At 39.5% G+C, this 18,739-nt stretch overlaps 1 protein-coding gene across 3 annotated transcripts in view; it reads right to left on the bottom strand.

Annotated features, from left to right (window-relative positions):
- Positions 1 to 45: 45 nt before the first annotated feature.
- Positions 46 to 18,739, bottom strand: part of LOC127600856 (A disintegrin and metalloproteinase with thrombospondin motifs 16) — a 40,282-nt gene continuing 21,588 nt past the window's right edge. For 2 of the 3 annotated variants that reach the window (XM_052065708.1, XM_052065709.1), the window contains 12 exons: positions 17,852 to 18,000; positions 16,560 to 16,732; positions 16,247 to 16,377; positions 15,928 to 16,051; positions 15,083 to 15,327; positions 14,806 to 14,941; positions 11,794 to 11,920; positions 5,705 to 5,906; positions 4,364 to 4,558; positions 4,199 to 4,255; positions 3,885 to 4,082; positions 46 to 3,765 (listed from right to left, as the gene is read on the bottom strand). In XM_052065708.1, the coding sequence (XP_051921668.1) occupies positions 3,604 to 3,765; positions 3,885 to 4,082; positions 4,199 to 4,255; positions 4,364 to 4,558; positions 5,705 to 5,906; positions 11,794 to 11,920; positions 14,806 to 14,941; positions 15,083 to 15,327; positions 15,928 to 16,051; positions 16,247 to 16,377; positions 16,560 to 16,732; positions 17,852 to 18,000 (1,899 nt within the window). In that variant the 3' untranslated portion in view covers positions 46 to 3,603. The remainder of the gene's footprint in view (positions 3,766 to 3,884; positions 4,083 to 4,198; positions 4,256 to 4,363; positions 4,559 to 5,704; positions 5,907 to 11,793; positions 11,921 to 14,805; positions 14,942 to 15,082; positions 15,328 to 15,927; positions 16,052 to 16,246; positions 16,378 to 16,559; positions 16,733 to 17,851; positions 18,001 to 18,739) is intronic. The other variant, XM_052065710.1, reaches the window with a different exon arrangement.

The raw sequence follows: 18,739 nt of genomic DNA, 5'->3' as shown, positions 1-18,739 counted from the left end.
TGAACTGTAAATAAAATCTGCACTTTAGAAAGAAAAGAAAGTGGATGACACGTTTAATTATTTTATTGAGATTGTAAACATTGTTGCAACATTGCACAAGCCATTTCCTGTCAGTTCGTCTACAGCCAAAATAAAACACAATAGTGAACATGTATCAATGCATTTACATAATACCCACACTGTCCTCACATTTTGTCATTTACTGTGGGATCAAAAGTAAAAAATTGTAATTAAACTTGTAACTTAAAACTCCTACTTACCATCTATTACTGATCATTTGTCAAATCATGAATAGTTGTTTATAATCATTGTGATCTCAGTTTTTATTTTTATCGCAATATAATTCAATTTTAATATAAATTAGGGATGTATGATAATTAAGTAATCCGATAACATAAAAAAAAAAGCAAACAAGAACGAAGATGAAAATCTAATTGAAGCTGTGCTTTGCATTTGGTACATTTGGGTGAACAAATCATGCACTCCTGTCAAAAACTCCCCTCTGAGCACGCTCACCGTTGAATAGCCCTGCAGAGTGCAATTTGAGGCAGGGCTTAGTGTGAGGTGGACCAAAATGCTTGACTCTGCCAATGCGGACTCGAAGCTCCTCCGTTTTTAAACTTTTAAAACATAAAAAAAATTCTCACCACTCAGTCAGTCGGAGTGGAGCTAACTTAACTGTTTGACGGAAGTGGTTGAAACGGCCATTTTGAGTCGAGCCGTGGAAGGTCATTCAGTGTGTGTTCAGGGTACTTAATGTAAATCTGGTATGTGCTATGAGCGTATTTGACTTCTTCATTTGCAGTTGACTGAATATGAATAAGCATTCTGCAATTGCAGCTAGTGATCCCCTCTCCCTACCGAGTGGTTTCCTTTCTGAACTCTTGACTGTAAATTTCCCCATTGCGGGACAAATAAAGGATATCTTAATCTTAATCAGAGCTGTTGACGTCTATTTTTTTGTTTATTTTCATTCAACATTTGCTCGATCTGCAATTCATCGATGACATTGTCAAAGAATGAGAATCTGGAGTACCATGAGCAGCATTTTAAAATGGTACACACAATATTGATGTTTCTGCACTTAACACGCTATATAAATTTCTCCCTAGTGCTTTTTGATTTCCTTTTTACAAACGCAGTCTTGTGTTGTATCTAGTTTATTTTTCTGTTTTGTTCAGGTTCGGGTCCATTATGGCTATAGTTTTGGTGCAGTAGCAATAGAGGGCACAATCACTGCATGGGTGAGGTTAGTGTATGGGTTTCTGTCAGTCAATATTATGTCATAGACGGCAAATCATTAAAGCCTCCATGGTTTAAAAAAAAAAAAGGAGGTGCATAAAGGTTGAGAGTTCACATGGGCGGAGTCAAATATTTAGCCCCCTTCCTCCCTCACATTGAGAAATTCATTCAAATGAGCTCTGCAGTCAGTTCTCTCATAAACAAACAGAGCATTTTGTGTGGGACTTAGTGTGTAAATCAAGCTCTCCTTTCTACCGAAAATGCCCCGTCGTAAACAATACAGTGAGCACACATCAAACAAACAAATACAAGATTGATTGTGTGTGTTTTCTTCACTGTTTTAGAGGAAGACATTTTACATGCTCTTTGCACCTAATGTTCTGCAAGTATTCCACAAGGAAGGGGAAAAAAAACATTTTTTGTGTTACTGACCAAAACATCAGAAAATAGAGGAAAAAAACACTATGGATGAAATAAATACCACTATTTCCAAATAATAACCAATCAATTTTTCTCTTACATAATCTTGGGTGTGTCCAGGATTTTTTTATTTTGTTTTTAAGGGACGGGGTTCAGACTGCAGAAAAGTGGAATAGAATGTTACATTCTATGCATGTATAAGTCTCAATCATGTGGCCAGACCGAAAAAAAATGATGATGCATGTCTCGTATTGTGCAGGGGGCCGGGCAAAATGTGAAGGTTGGCTATATCCGGCCCACGGGCCGTAGTTTGTGGCCTGTGGATCTATGAGGTGATCAATGCTTTTCACTCATCTGCATGTTCAGTTGTAGGTCGTTTTCTTTGTGTACTTGTTTGTATGTATACGCCATGTTACATGCATTTACTGTATCTTTTTGGCATGCATTGAACTATTGAACTATATGTGAGAAGCCATTAAATACAAAGCATCTGGTTTCAAAAATATAATAAATGTGCAATCCGGGAAAAATAATCAGCTTTTGATTTTGGATTTTTGTTGTAATGGTGTTGTCATATTTGGAGAGGACACATCTTTGAGTATTTGATTCAGCCATGTTTGTACAAACTATACTTAACTCAAAATGTTAAAAGGTTATTGGTTATCCGTCTTGAGAAATAGGAATTCATTGCTTCATTGGTATAAAAAAAGTGTGCATCCCTATTATAAATGGAGCAATTTTTCAGCCAGGTTCTTATGAAACAGGATACAAAATATTCAAGGACTAAGGGTAGATTAATAAAAAGGTGAGTTATACTGCTTCCCAATGCAGTTCTCCTGCAACGGTGTATCATAAAGCCAATAAATAACAAACATACTGTACATGGGTCAACAGTTATTTTTGTTCATTCAGGAAACTTTGCAGTGGTGACAAACAACACTGTAGCACCGCTGAGTATACAGCTAGTATCACTAGTACCTTTTTTTTTCACCTCATGAATATGGAAAATCATATTTTTATCCAGCTAATCCAAGTTCACTTTGGACTTTTTCTTCAAGTAAAATGATTTTGCTATGTCCCTTTCCATTAGCTGTTATTCAGGAGGCCTTGTAGTGCCAACAAGAATGCATCAAATGGTTGAACGTGCCTTCTCCAGATGAGAGACATGACAAGAACATTTTCTGGGATTTCTCCAAAGACCTCAGTTCTTTTAGCACCGTTCTGATCACATTCCTGTATAGCACTCTCAGCAAGACATTTTTGTTTTCAGATGTCCAGGATCGCAAGGAAAAGACTCAGTGGGTGCAGCTCGCCAAAACGTCCATTGAATTGTCTTTAGAGTTTTAGTGCTTTGCACGAGCACACATCAGCACAACCTTTCAAGCATGGACATCAAGAATGGTCTTTTGATGATCTTAACGACCTTCCCGTCTGCATCACAAACAAAGTCACTCTTCCGTGATTACAGGTTTGAATTTGAACAGGAATGACAGCACTGCTTGCCATAAAACTTGTGGTTGCACATGCCGTGCTGTGGCACCAGATAACACCAGTGGAAGTAATCCCGACATGCCAAATCTGTCAAGAAAAAATGGGAAATTCTGTCGCTGAAATGCCTAAACACTATTGGGTTCACCCAATACAACCAATAAAAAAGCAAATTATTTTAAGAGTGTGCTATGTCTGTGGTTAAAAGTTACAGTAGTGCACATAAAGGGAGGTGTTTGCAGTGATTTGTTAACATTGTTTACTTGTATGAGGGTGTCGAAATGCTCCACAATGCTTTAGTGTGTTGCAGAGAGCATAGGTCTAAACTTTTAAAATGATACTCCATATTGTGAGATTAATATCTCTCTGACACTCTAATCCAAACTGAATATTATTAAATGTGCAATCCATCATGCAATTGTTATTATTTATAAGTAAGTATATACATTGTGGTCATAGAGAAGATTCCATACCCTTTTGGTCAACGCAGAAGTTGGTGTTACAGGCCTGAGCCATTGGTGGTTTCAGATGGAGGGCACAACCAGAAGAGGGTTTCCTCTGGGACAGGCATTGGACGATCCTAGCCTGTACTCCACCTCCACATGTCACTGTACACTGTTAGCACAAAGACAGATGACCACATAAGTGACATTAATCTGGTTTTACTAAATTTTGCATGGTTGATTCCTATGTGAGTCGGTAAAAGGGGTCCGTTTCTAAATGTTCTTCTATACCTCAGACCAAGGTGATGCATGCCATTCGGGTCTTGGGAGAGGTAAAGGTGGATGAGTATGTGCGTTCCACCACTGTAGTGACGGGGTTGGACGCACTGGACACTCTGCTAAGATGCAGCGCCGGTGGAGAGCCACTTTGGGCCTTGGGATGTGGTGGCACTTTTTGGCTGCAAGTTCTCTGTATGTGCCGGCTGCATCCTTAAATTAGGGAACCAGAAATAATACAATCAATGAGAAGCTGCAATTGTAATAAGACTGTTTCCAGTAAAATCTGTTGTTCAGTTTGTATCATGAACACATATTAAAGTACATACCTTTTCAGCACACTTGATGAAACGTGCTTGATACCCGTGGTCACATGTTACTGAACACTGAATATACAAAAGGAACAGGGGGAAAAAAACACCTTTGCAATTACATAAAATAATACAATTCCTGTATATTTTAATATTAGGTCCAACAGCGCCTCCAAAAATCACCTCTTGCCACGTTGAGACAAACCACTGGACTTTGCGTTGTTTCTGGCAGCGTTTGATGAAGCAGGATTCTTGACCAGCAGGTTTCGTCAAGCCAACGCACAAACTATCTTGCAGCGTTTGTGACTGTCTACCTGTGTTGAGTCTTGTACACAACACTGTCCTCTTCCTCAACCCATTACCGCATTTGTGAGAACACTGTAACAGAAAACAATATTACCCATCATGTCACAGAGACATCTCTCCTTGCATGTATGTAATTCTCTGCGTGGGGTCCAAAAAATATATATACATCATGGTTGAAAGTTGATATTCCTTTAAGTGATTGAAATTAATGAAATATATTAAAAATACATTATTTTTTGTTTTTGTTCTCATATTTGTTGTTGTTGTTGTTGTTGTTTTTTTTAAATCCTTGAAACCTAACTGTCCGAGACAACAGTATCACAGATGCTGTACTGCATACATTAAAAGCAACATTCTGGATTGGATACACTGAAAACTTCAATAATCAGTTGAACATTTACTGCTTTTTGCCTCAGCTATTGGTCATCTTGAATTGACTATCGTTCAAAATGCATATGTCATTTCTTGAGCTGTGTGCAAATAATAGATGCATGAACAGCATAATATGACAAACGTAATGCTGGATAGAAGCTTCCCTGGAAACAACAAAATGCCGTGCCATTACTTTGCGCAGCCAGTGAGATAAATGAAACTTCACAACATTGTGACATCAGACTGTGACCAAGTCAACCAAGAAAAACATCTTGTGATTCATCAAGATAAAAAGCCTGTAAAGACTTCACTAACACAGCTCCGTGAAGCACAATAATTTCCACACCACGGGCAAGGTAAAAAACTATTCACATTTTCCAAAGAGTGACCCATTATTTCCTCAATATATTCTTTAATAGAAATAGATTGGCGCCAAGTACCGTTATCAACATCTTGAAAGAGTTTTGCCATATCCAAGTGAATGAGTCACCGTAGTGGCACAGCGCATCAGGGCGGAAGAACCCCGCTTGTGTTAAGTAGTGCAGTTATTTGGGATTCCAAAACTTTGCGTAGGAGTTGGACGGAGGCTGCAACAGAGTAGATCTCAATGGACCTGTTGAGAGTCTAAAGCTATTGAGACCATAGTCATAAAACACGGCGACTTCCCAGCATGTTCGAGCTCTTTTAAGACCTGAATGTGCCGAGCCAGTGCAGGGAGAGTTGTGGTGCTACATTGAGAAAAGTGTAGTTTTACTTTTATTTGTTCTTTACTTGTCTCACATCAGTTTGGCACACAGATACTATGGATGTCAAGGTGACTTTCACATATTAATGACACATGCTCACCTGTGACCACGGGCTCGTCGTCCAAGCCGGTGGACAACTGTGGGTGTTGCAGGCCTGCCTCCTGGCTGGGGTCAGTTGAGAACAGTGGGAGTCAGCAAGGATGTCATCTTTGGTTTGACTTCTTCGGACACACCGGACCTGCCGTGTCTGCTCCCCTCCTTCACAGCTATGACTGCATGTTCCCCATACACCCACAGACCAGCTGGGAAAACACAACATTGCCTGCTGAGTCAACAAGCCAGCCTCGCAATCCCTTATGCATATGGCCGGAATTCACAAATGACAGCATGATAAGGACAACAATTTTGTTTCAGTGATGACGGTACCCCTGTCAAACGCTGAGCAAAACCAGAACGAACTATTGCTCATGGAGTGGTATTTTATGAAATGGTAGACTTTTGTGATTTTGTTTGAGAAGAAAATTATTGTCAACTGGGCATTACGATTTATCTGGAACTTGGAGTGGGAGATGGTGAACAATAAACAATTGAACAAGATCAGCGTTTTAAAAACTGAACACTGTTAAAATGTTTGACACGTTTCAAAATGGCAGAAAAATCGAGCAGTCAAGCAGGTGGTAAGCGTGCACGTGGTACTCATCTTCCATGCAAATTACACCCTAGTTGTTTCTGCAACTCTGTGTGAAAGGAGATTACTTTGTCAGTGTTGACATTTGCATGTATAATTTTTCAAAAGGAAAAAAAAAGTTGTTTAAAAAACGTAGTTGCATAAACATGCAAAAGACAAAACTCACACAGCAAAGTTATAAAAAATAAATTCCTACCTCAAGCAATCTACACTGAAAAATGTACTGTATGTATTTTGAAAAATGACATTATTTATTATAATTCAAGAAACTATTAAATTGTGACTTGTGCAAAACAAAAGACCAGTTGAGGATTAGAATTTTTATAACAACTACCTTGGTTATCTCGTGTCCATTATGATCCATCCATTCATTTCATTTGTATAATGCTTAACACAACACAGAAATGCCTGAGCCAAAATTCCTACCTGTAACTTGTTACCACAACAGTGAACAATAATCCTGTGAAAGTACAAAGGAAATCGGGAGGGCACTGACAAGAAAGATAATCCACTACTGTAATCATGAGATTTTTGGGTTTTCTTTTTTTATGCCGTCTTTGACACCTGACACATTGCATATAATATGGCCCACAGGCTTAACTCGCCAAGCAGTTAGACATTTGTTCATGGCTGACTGGCTTTAGAGCAAGTCAAAACAATCCATACTCAAAGCTTTTTGACTGGAACTGAAAGCCATGTGTTTTTAAACCCTGCTTTTCTTATCTCTCCGCTCATCCCTGCGAGAGGTAAACATTACCACATGTGGTTTTTATCAATCATATTTAGTTTAGCCTACTTAACAAAAGTGCTACAATACTTACCGTCTTTGACTCACAATTTTTAAAACCCATTGTTTTCCGATTGTGAAACAGCCATGTGCATAATTTTGACTTTTTTACTGCATACCTACTTCATCTTTGTTCAGACACTAATTAAAAGCGAGCTGGCAATACATCTTGTGACCTCAAACTAAAGTGCAAGTGTCTGAATCCGTCATCATAGGGGTTTGTCATGTTCTCCCACACCCCACCTTCGATATCCCCTGTCAACCTTGTAAACTCCACCCAACATGTCATCACTCAGTGCTATGATTCGGTATGCTGGTAAAATCTACAAGGTCAAATACAAGATCTTAATAAAAAAAAAAAGATCAAATATGGCACATGCAGAGCCTGTTAGAGAGCTTTGAATTAAATAGTATGTCTGCTACTCTATACAGTGACCCCTCGCTATTTCGCAGTTCGTTTCTCGCGGCTTCAGTGCATCGCGGATTTTTCCAAACATATTCATAATTTTTTTTTTTGAAGTCTGCAAAAAGTCCGTAAAAGGTCCGCGAGAAGCAGCGGAAGTCAGCAAAACAACAGCGAGTCACATAGAGCAACATATACAGTACTACACGTATATGTTTACTGTATTTTGTTATTCATAAACTAACCTAATTTATACATCCTCTTGTTTCTTGTTTTATGTTGAGAGGGAAGAAATGTCATCTGTGCTGTATACATACAGCACATTTGACAAATGTGTCTCCAATCCAAGCCAATCCAATGTTTAAACCTATTAGTATACAGCATTATGTCATGTTAATTACTTCAAAATTTACTTCTACATGCATGTACAGTATACCATTACATTTGGCTTTATAAATACTTTGTACATGTACCTATATGGGGGAGGGGGGTCGCGGTTTATCGCGGGTGGTTTTGGTCCCCATTAACCGCGATAAACGAGGGATTACTGTAAAGCTGAACTACCGGTCATATTTCCTGAGGGAGAATCTTCTTGGCCATTTTCGTTTGTAACCTCAAACTGTAGTGCACTTGGATTCTGTAGCTTGGCAGTGATCTAAGACACACCAGCAAGTTAGCTAAAAATAAATAAACAGGTTATCCCGAATTTTTGAAAAATAAATGTGATGACCCTTGCTTGATATTTTGACACTTCATGCTATAATGATAGTTATGTTGTTGGACACAGTTCCTGATTAAATAGTTCATTTTCATTAAAATGTTTTTAACATTGTATTCGTGATTTTAACTGCTTGTTGTAAGGTGTCCTTGAGTTTCTAGAAGGCGCCCACAAATAAAATGTATTATTATTATTATTATTATTATAAAATGTCTTATTACGTTCTCATGAGAAAAAGTAGCTGTATACATAGCACACTAACTTGCCACATCAGAGGCCCATTGTTTTAATCTTGGCCATGTTCTTGATCAAGACTTTTTTTATGCAATACCTTGGTCACAACATGTCCAAAAACATTCAATATCAATTCTTTTCAGACATCCACAGGCAAGATGAGGTCAGTGTCTGAAATCCTGTCATTTTTAAAAGCACAGATTTTCAGCAACGCCCACTTTATTTGCAACAATTTGGCGAACATTTCAGACCCCAGCTAAGAGACTACGTAGGAGCACTTAGAGAAGAGCCCCAATGGATCTGAAGCGTCAACAGCAGCTGTCAAAGATTGATAAATGTTTTTGTTATTTTTTAGAGATTGGCGTCTAATATATCTGAGTTGAATGCCCCCACTGGAGTGAACAGCGACAGGTTGGCGTGTGTTGAGAGTGTTGTTACACTCGGTACGGTCTTGGTCACAAGTCCACATTTTGAAGCTCAAGTTCTTGTCTCGGACTCAACTCCAAAAAGTCTTGGTATTGTCTCTGACTGGATGAACTGTGGATTTGTGCAGTACTCATTTGCTATTCTTCAACTTCATCTATGTGATAATAAGGAGAAACGCTTGGTCAAAAAACAAATACCTTCAATTTATGTGTTATGAACACACAGTGTTCTGACTGAGGGGTGAATCCAAAAATAATGAACTATGGCCGCTAATAGCGCCTTTAATTGCATTTCATTTGCACCCACTGTTTGCCTGTTCTTAACGTCTTTTCACAAATGATATTGATATTCAGAACATGTCTGGTACATGTCAGAGTGTTCCCTCACATTGGAATAAATAAGATTTGAAATTTTTTGCATGTTGTGCTTCAAAAGAGTTGAAGAGACTGTTTTTGACTGTCAACTGTATGGGTATTTAAAATACTAAAACATTGATGCGAGAACACTGCTTTTATCTTTATCTTGGTTTTTAAACTTTTTATGATCTCGGCCTTGCCATGACTCGGCTTGTTTCCGTCTTGGTCTTGACTCAGTCTCGATCTCCAAAGGTCTATGTCTTGTCTTGGTCACAATGAGTTCTTGTCCTGGCAAGTCTTAGATAGTGTAGAATTGAGCACAACACTAGGACTCCGTGGAAGTTACACATGCACTACTTTTGCAGCAATTAGTCTACAATACTAACCTAAATTTCAATCAGTACTTTTATTTAAATATTGTGTAATTCCGGATTAATCTATATCAATGTCTTGTACAGCTGGATTTAAAGATATTTTCCAGAAACATTTTCATCAATAAAACCACACGAACTAGTCTCATCCCAAGTGTGTCATCCATCAATTTTCTTTCTGCTCTGCACCTAACCTTTCATGATACAGTGCAGACCACAGCTGACAAATTAAAGGACATTTTCCAGTCATGATGCGCTTTTATGTGCAGGTGGGTTGTATGTATGTCTACTCCCTTGAATAAATGCAACCGCACCAGGAGACTCTACAGAAGCGCACTGCACTTTTTTGTCTTTTCTTTTGGTTTCATAAAAAAAAAAAAATACAGGGTTATATATGTATTATCCAAAACAATAAGTATGTTCAAATCTGGATCACATTTCCAGGTCATGTAAAAATAAAAACATGTAAAACAAACAAACAAACATTTTCTCACACATTCCAAAAACATGAATGGCAGGTTAATAGAACACTCGAAATTGTCCCTAAGCGTGATTGTGAGTGTGAATGGTTGCTTGTCTATGTGTGCCTCGTGATTGGCTGGCAACCGGTTCAAGGTCTACCCGCCTACTGTCCCGAAGTCAGATGGGATTGGCTCCAGCACGCCCGCGACCCTTGTGAGGGTAAACGGATTAAGAAATGGATGGATGGATGGGTTAACAGAGGCTAATTGACAAATAACATTTGTATGGCTATTAAGAATGTTAAGATGTTACTCAAAAGTAAACTTTAAACGTAACATTGTCCTGTATCGGATGACCATTACTGGGAAAAGTCATTTATGAATGCAAAAACATCAAAGGTCAATCCATGTTCTACAATACATAGAAAGACTCAAAGTTTGAATACTATTTTTTCTTTTTTATTGCCTAACAAAGTGAGCAGTGCATTATCATTCTACTCAAATGCCAATATCAAAATAAAGTCTCTTAGGATATTCATTGGGTTAATGTTATGTTTATCTGCTTAGATCCACATGTGAAACGGTCCTTCCTCTGTTCCAAACAAACACAGAAGCTAATCAGTGCTGACAGTTTGTGAGGTTTCATCGGAAATTGGATAAAGGATGTTGAAAATAAACATAACATCCAAGTGGAACTTCCCTTCTCTCATAAATCAAATGTGTTAGCCAAAATACAAATCATTTTCACATTACATGCATATGAAAGGAAAGAAAGGCGACATTATTCATCAGGTGTTTTACTAGGCCGGGAAAGGGTGGGAGAATCAGTCTCTGCTTGACATTGTTTTTTTATTTTATTATTCTTATTGGAGCAGATGTGTGGCAATTGGAGAGGCCACATGCACATAGCAGTGAGGAAATGTGAGAGAGCAGGAAGGAAAAATGGACAGGTTAGTAGGCCCGTATCAATGTGTTAAGGCCTTTTCACACTGCAATTTGCACTAAGCAGTGTGCCATCACCTATTCCATCGTGTATGTGCTGCTTAACGACACAGTGCTGTGCTGCAGCAGCGGGTGGTGCATGCACGAGGGATGCACCTGTCACCATGGCTGTTGTGACAGTATGATGTAGCTTTTTTATTTTTAATTTGGGCACACGATGAAACCATTCAAATGTTGGCGGAGTTGTACGTTAAAAACGGCATGGAGAAAATGGAGGAAAAGGTTATTCATGGGGCGTCTGTTCAAGCGTCCCAAGCTCTGGAACTCAAGACAAATGGCATAGAAGGTTGTTTGAAAAGTCATAGAAACATGAGGTTTTGCTATTATTAACGTTAAAAATACAAATGTCAGGACACTGCACTGTGTTGTTACTGTCAGTGTCCTAATACTTTTTGTAATGCGCCTAATGGCCATGGCTCGTTGAAGTGTCACTCATGGTGAGTGTCCTCATGTCCTCACTTAAAAATGGCTAGTGGCACTAAAACATTTGGGGACTGCTGCCCTTGTCTATGTGCATTTCTGTGTGTGCAATGTGTATTGAGAAAAAATAATGGCATAATTTTGTGATTTTTTTTTGTTCTTTTTTTTGACGCATTGATATTAATTTGTGCAATCACATTTATTTTTGTACACAGTCACAGCCAATAATTTAGTGCGATAGAGATCAAAACAAATAGGTTGGCGGCTTGTGAAGTGAATCACTTAAAACTAAGCCGCATCACCCTTGTCTGCGAAGGAGTCACCTGGCAGGGCATGGTTGGGTGTTGCAAGGCATCATTCCAGTAGTTGGCCTCGATCTAGGATTACAGTATGATGTATTCACTTGCACTCGCATGTCTTTGTAACATGCTGGCTTGGTGTTCATTTGGCCTGCATGGGAACATTTTGCCATAGTTAGCATTCAAAGTACCATAAATGAGTACAAAACATACAATACAAAAAGACATAAAAATACCTATTTACCTTTCATTAAATATGCAACATGACAATTAAGCCCCATTTTGCATGTAGTATATTCAGACCTCTTTAATAAAACAAAGGCCCCGACCTAATGGCCTACACACAGCGGTGGAGGTTGATATTATGGACTGGAAAAGACCAGGGCGAGGATCACTTCATAAAAACGCTACACTGCGTGGGGGCTTTGTTCACATTCTTCAAAACCAGCAAGTGTATCGACACAAATGCAAGTTTTATAGTGACATGTAAACTTTGCACACTGACCTTCGAACTTTCAGGCAAGCTCAGTGATTTGAGCAGGTGTGCAAATGTGTGTCGGTGTGGCAATTAGTAGGCCACTGGGAGACAAAAGTCACTGGTCAGAGTCATGCATGTGTGTGCTTGCTTCTTTGTGTTTATACGTGTATAGTCGACCACATTGTCCCATCAAGGAACAGCTAATGTCCCTTAGATAATGATGGGAACGGTGACCTCTCCAATTAACCTACAAGGCCTTATTAGAGATCACTAGAGTGTGAGCCATGTGAGTTTGTTCCTTCAATTGCAAACTGCCCTTTTCATCAATGTATGGCAAACATTGCTTGGTTAAAATGGAAGATTAAAGGTGGTGTTAGGCATGTGCTCGGACCAAAATTCAGCCTGGGAATACCATATTTTTCGGATTATACATCGCACCAACCAAAAATGCATAATTAAGAAGGAAAAAAACATATAAGTCGCACTGGAGTATACATCACATTTTGGGGGGACATTTATTTGATAAAATCCAACACCAAGAACATACATGTCATCTGGAAAAGCAATTTAAAATAAAAATAGAAAACAACACGGTGAATAAGTGTACGATATGCTAACGCTACATGACGCATAAACGACGAACTGAGAACGTGCCTGGTATGTCCAAGTAACATATTAAGAGTTATCCATATAACTATAGAATAAAGAACATGCTGACAAGTTCACCGAACCATCAATGTCACTCCAAATCACTAAATCCAATGGAATCTTCATCGTCTGTGTCACTTTAAAGCAACTCCACCAACACCGAAGGTAGAAGATGCATCGCTTCCTCTTTTACGTCACTTACGTCAGAATCATCGTGGTTTTATCAATACAGATCTAGAGCGGCCTTTTGTGGTTGAATGTGAAAATAACATGTGAAATGATATACCAGTAAGAATGTGTTAATAATTTGACCCATAAATCGCTCCAGAGTCTAAGTCGCACCCCCAGCCAAACTATGAAAAAAAATGTGACTTATAGTCCGGAAAATAGGGCAGTCGTCGATGGTGGCGTTCGCTTATCAACAAATAATTCTCAATGGGGTTGGGTGGGGAATTGGGTAGAAGGAGTAGTGAGGGACAGTGTGTCGGTCACGCGGTGCAGTTTTCGTTGATCGGACGATCATGCACCGATAATATAGTCGGCTACGGGATGCGAAAGTCGGATGCTGAAACATGATTGTTGATGGGAGAGTCAAACACGGTTGCACGATCGAGCGGTGCAAGGCCTTCTCAAATTGAACGTCACACATATGGCCGACTCCGTCATCCGGAAGGGGAGATATTGCAGTTTATGTGCCAATGTCATGCAAGAACTCCAGCGAGTGTAATTTTGATATACTCATGTCAAGCACATCGTACTCGGGCGTACGCTCTGTACTCCCTTGGTTTTGATGCAAGTGAGGGATGCTGCGAGGACATTTAATCCCACAAGAGCGCTCAAAAGCACAAATGCCCGATTACACACATATTTACCGATGCAAAGTCTAGCAAAATACCAAACAAAAGAAAATTTGACCCATGCGCTCAGTCAGACTGCGCTAGACTTGCGCCCTGCATACTTTTTGAATATTTTAAATAAATATATTTCTTTTAAGGGGTGTTTTGGGATCAGGGGAAAACCCCGTTTTTCATGGAAAATATATGTTAGAGGTTTATCACAATATTTTTGGGAGGATACAATTAAATTATAGTAATAATATTTTTCAATGCATTTTAGTTGGTGTCATCCCAATATGGATTTTTCCTATTCGCGGGCCAGCCGGTCCCGTGCACCCGCGAATAGCGTGTTTCCATAGAATAATTTTAAGTTGTGCTATCACCATTCACCACTTAATGGCAGAAATGACAAGGCTCGGTTTTTCATACATTCATTCATTCATTCATCTTCCGAGCCGCTTGATCCTCACTAGGGTCGCGGGGGGGTGCTGGAGCCTATCCCAGCTGTCTTCGGGCAGTAGGCGGGGGGACACCCTGAATCGGTTGCCAGCCAATCGCAGGGCACACAGAAACGAACAACCATCCGCACTCACACTCACACCTAGGGAGAATTTAGAGGGTTCAATCAGCCTGCCACGCATGTTTTTGGAATGTGGGAGGAAACCGGAGCACCCGGAGAAAACCCACGCAGGCCCGGGGAGAACATGCACACTCCACACAGGGAGGCCGGAGCTGGAATCGAACCCGGTACCTCTGCACTGTGAAGCCGACGTGCTAACCACTGGATACCGGGCCGCCCGTTTTTCATACATGTATTGAGAAATGTATTGTGAAAAAGGAAATAGATTAAAATACTAAAATGTATATGGGGTCAGTAAAAACAGACATATGTACAAATGTTGTCCATATTTAAAATGGCATTTTTTGTCATACATCTGGTTAGGCCGTACGTGGTCCTTCCTATGAGGCCACGGAGTATTGCTGATGAAAAATTGTGGCCCCTTCCATCATTTAGTTTTCCCATCCGTGGATTACAGTTTTGACATTTGTCATGTAAAAACCAAATAAATGTACCTCCAGCACATGATGCCGAGCACTTGGAGCGTATGATGGCCCATGTGTAATTGTGTTTGATTTGATTCCTTGCTTCATCAGTTTTCATCAGAGTGTATTCCCAATGTACACCTGGGTTCAAGCCTTGCAACAATATCTGAAAAAAAATGTCACACATTCTAGTGCAATGTAAGTGAAGAAAAACTAAACAAAACCAAAAATAGCTGAAATTTGCTGCACAACAACTTATATCCAAACAATAGATCTACAGTTCGACCATAGAGAAGCAATTGATTACCTCAATAACCAGAGTCTCATTAATGGGTCCAGCTGAGATGAGGCTCTCTGGTCTATTGTAAGGTCTTTTATATTCGAAAATGGCTCCCGCGATGGGATGTCTGCCTGGCCAGTCCACCGTCCAATGTCCATTCAGGTAGTAACGCCTCTGGGTGTCCCTCATTGCCAAGTAGGAGCTTGATGTATTCAATTCTACAACACGAATAGAGCGAGCCCCTGCTGGAAGGGTGACCACACCATAGTACTCTGTCAGAAAGCACAGCAAAATATAAGTCAGGATGGTGCAGTCAGAAAAAAAGGATAATCGAAATTGACTTTACTAAGTGTAAACTTAATAAAGCTGTAAGCCCAAAGTCAAACAATGGCTGGTGTGTTTTGAAATTATACCTACTGTATAGTGTACCTTTTAAAAAGTATTATTCAATGAAATTAATGAAGGCACTTTTTAATAAACATGAAAACTGTTTCTCCTTTATGTTCTTATTTTTTTAATGTTATTAAAATGTATCAAAAATATAATATAATAAAACAAATAGCATGCATTGGTTTGGATTTTTGAAGATTCAATAAAACTACAGTGTCCTATTACAATATTGTTATTTTTCCCAAATATGCAAATATCTCACCTGCTGAGATAAACTCCGATAACGTAATACTACGTAAAATAAGAAAAACATAAAATGCAGTGGCAAAGAACCCTCCAAACTAAAAGGTACCTGTATCATACAAATTGCTTCTGCGTTAGCCACCAAATAATAAAATGTTGGTTGATGAAATTTGAGTATGAAGAGTTTTGAAAAGTTTCCATCTAAAAAATAAATAAAATTAAATTTAAAAATGACCTACGGTTAGTATGATGCTGCTTTGTGTACTGTCCTTTGTAGGTCTTACAGGTGGAGTTGTCTCCTTTACACACTCCACAAACATCAAGTGCAGCTGAGGACCCCAACACACGGTCACAGCCCACTCTCTGTTGAACAAAACTCTGTTGTCATATTCATCCCTCATTATGTACAGTATTCACTTATTCAGGGTGTTTGAATCATTTGTGAAAAAAGGAGAAATGTCTTGAGTGCAGTTCCCTTCCATTTTTGTCTTCAAAACACAGCAACACGTGATGACTATGTTCGGAACATGACATACCTGGAAGAAGGAAAACGATTACCTCACACAGGCCATCGATGCAGACGTTAGAGCTGTCTTGTGAGCAAAGTGTACCATCTTTGACTTTGCTGGCCAGGGCAAAGAAGAAGTCATAACCTTCAGCAAAGCAGTAAAGCTTGCATACATCTTGATCTGGTTGGGGCGAATACTTGTCACTTTTGAGCGCTGTTTCACAGAACAAGCCTCCATCACGAGGTCCAAAATTTCTTGTTCATGATACGGGGACACTAAGTTGGCTCATGAAAAAGCAATTCTTGAACTGATTTTGATGTGACTTTTGTCCCCTCTGATGTGAAAAGAGAATATCATCTTACCGTCCACTCTAGTGTATGGTCTCCAGGTGTAGTGCCATCCTCTGAACTGTTTGCTGTTGAACTCAGCACATTGCTGTGCTCTGTAATCAACAGCATTTTGGGGGCAATCGTGAGTGTTGCACAGCTTATATGACCGAGAGGCGCCTTCGCAGAACTTTCCTCCATAAGCCGGTCTGTAACAGGAATCCAAACTCAGATCATGAATACTTTCAAATCATCTGACGTCAATGTCTAAATTTGTGTTTGACTGGTAGAGTACTCCGGCTCACATGTGTCTATGCCCAGCCAAATGATGCTTCAGTTACATCCTCTATAAGATCACAGGCACTTACGTGTTTTCTTTACTTTTTAACACCCTTCTTTTGATTCCTGCTTTGGATCGCCACATTTCATCACCTGTGAATACATTTTCTCACCCACTAAGCCTTTCTATCTTCGCCTATCTCTGTCTTCTCTCCAACATATGCTCCCGCTCCACCTCCTGTCTCCGTCTACTTTAACCCGTCATTTGTCAGAACCTTGGCAAGACCTGATAAAGAGGAGGCCTCAGGATTTGATAGAAGACTCAATGGCTATGCAAATACTCCCAAGTGATTTATTAGCAAGCGAGTAAGTGACCAGATAAGAGAATGTGCAAAAAGTCATGTAACTCATACAGTAGCAAATAGTATACAGTACAGGCAGACTGCAACCTTCAACTTAGAAAGCTAGAGATGGGGAAACTATCCAAATTCGTTTGCTGTGTTCCATATTTGTTCATATTTGAAATTCAAAGCAAAAGCAATCAATGGATCAATGATTGGAGGTTTTGCAACTTTTATTAACTTTTACTATTACAATGAAATTGACAACCAAAGTCAATGAAGAAGTTCTTCGTTTGTAGTTTGGGTTTGAAACATATCGTTTGGAACACGAGTCCTGATGACACCTCGAATATCAAAACCCAATGGAACGTTTGTGTGCCATGACAGACCATCAAATGATCTAATTTCACCTATCTTCACAATTATATCTTTTTTTTTATCTACTGTATTCAAGTAACCAATAATGAAATGAACAACAATTAAATGCTCGTTCATCAGATGGCAAAAGGTAAAATAAGCTAGTGTACACTCTTGTTGCCATTCATATACCAGAATTTGTCATGGCTTTCTTCAGCTCTGTGTTTCACTCAGCATGGCCTGATTTCACAGTGGGTAGTACATTTGTGAGGAAACTAAAATGGTACTGTAGGATTCGCTCACTGTTGTACATGAAAGTAAGGTTGTGCTGTGTATTGTGCAATCACTTACCTGGGTTTATTGCAGTGCCGATCCCGATAGGTCACACCACTTTGGCAAGTTCGCGAGCAGACAGACCAAGCCGACCACTCTGACCACTGGCCGTGCGTGGGCCTCGGACCCTCATCACCGTGTTTCACACACTGACCCCTTCGACACCACTGGGAAAGATGATAAATGCATTTTGACGATGCATTAGGTCAGGGTTAGGGAACTCCGGTTCCCGGAGAGCCATATCCTGCCTGTTTTAGATCCCTCCCCTATTCCAACACACCTGATTCCAATGATCAGCTCATCAGAAAGCTCTGTTGAGGCCTGAAACGACCATGAGCAATTGAATCAGGTGTGTTGGAGTCGGGAAGGATCTAAAATAGGCAGGATATGGCTCTCCAGGAACCGGAGTTCCCTACTCCTGCGTTAGGTTGTCTACATATCATCACCATAGGCAAGGCAAGGAAAGGCAGTTGATATAGTACATTTCATACACAAAGCAGCTCAATGGGATTCTCACAAGCAAAGACACAGTAGTTACCAACATTCAAAAGCAAAGCAAAGCAAAGCAAACAATAGTAGCCCACAAAAATTACTACAATGTACAAGTGCATAGTTTTGGAAGCAAATGTCAACTCAAGGGTGGTCAAACATATTTTGGTCTCTAACGGCTGTTTTATTACCAGACAAGATATTTTTCAGATATAATTTCCCATTAGAATTTATTTTAATCGTGACTGATACTGATACTGATTCGAAATGATGCTTGGAACCACATATTAATCAATCAAAGCATGCTTAATTTTAATTTTAAATTTATTTTTAAAGTAAACATTCAATATTGAGTGCTACTTTGGGCGTCTTTTGTCTTCTGAACTGAAAAGCCAGAGCTCTGCTTTATTTCAACAG

Source organism: Hippocampus zosterae, chromosome 5 (assembly GCF_025434085.1).
Source record: "Hippocampus zosterae strain Florida chromosome 5, ASM2543408v3, whole genome shotgun sequence".
Taxonomy (NCBI): Eukaryota; Metazoa; Chordata; class Actinopteri; order Syngnathiformes; family Syngnathidae; genus Hippocampus; species Hippocampus zosterae.
Note: the sequence above shows the minus strand (reverse complement) of the source record. Positions and strands in the feature narration are given on the sequence as shown.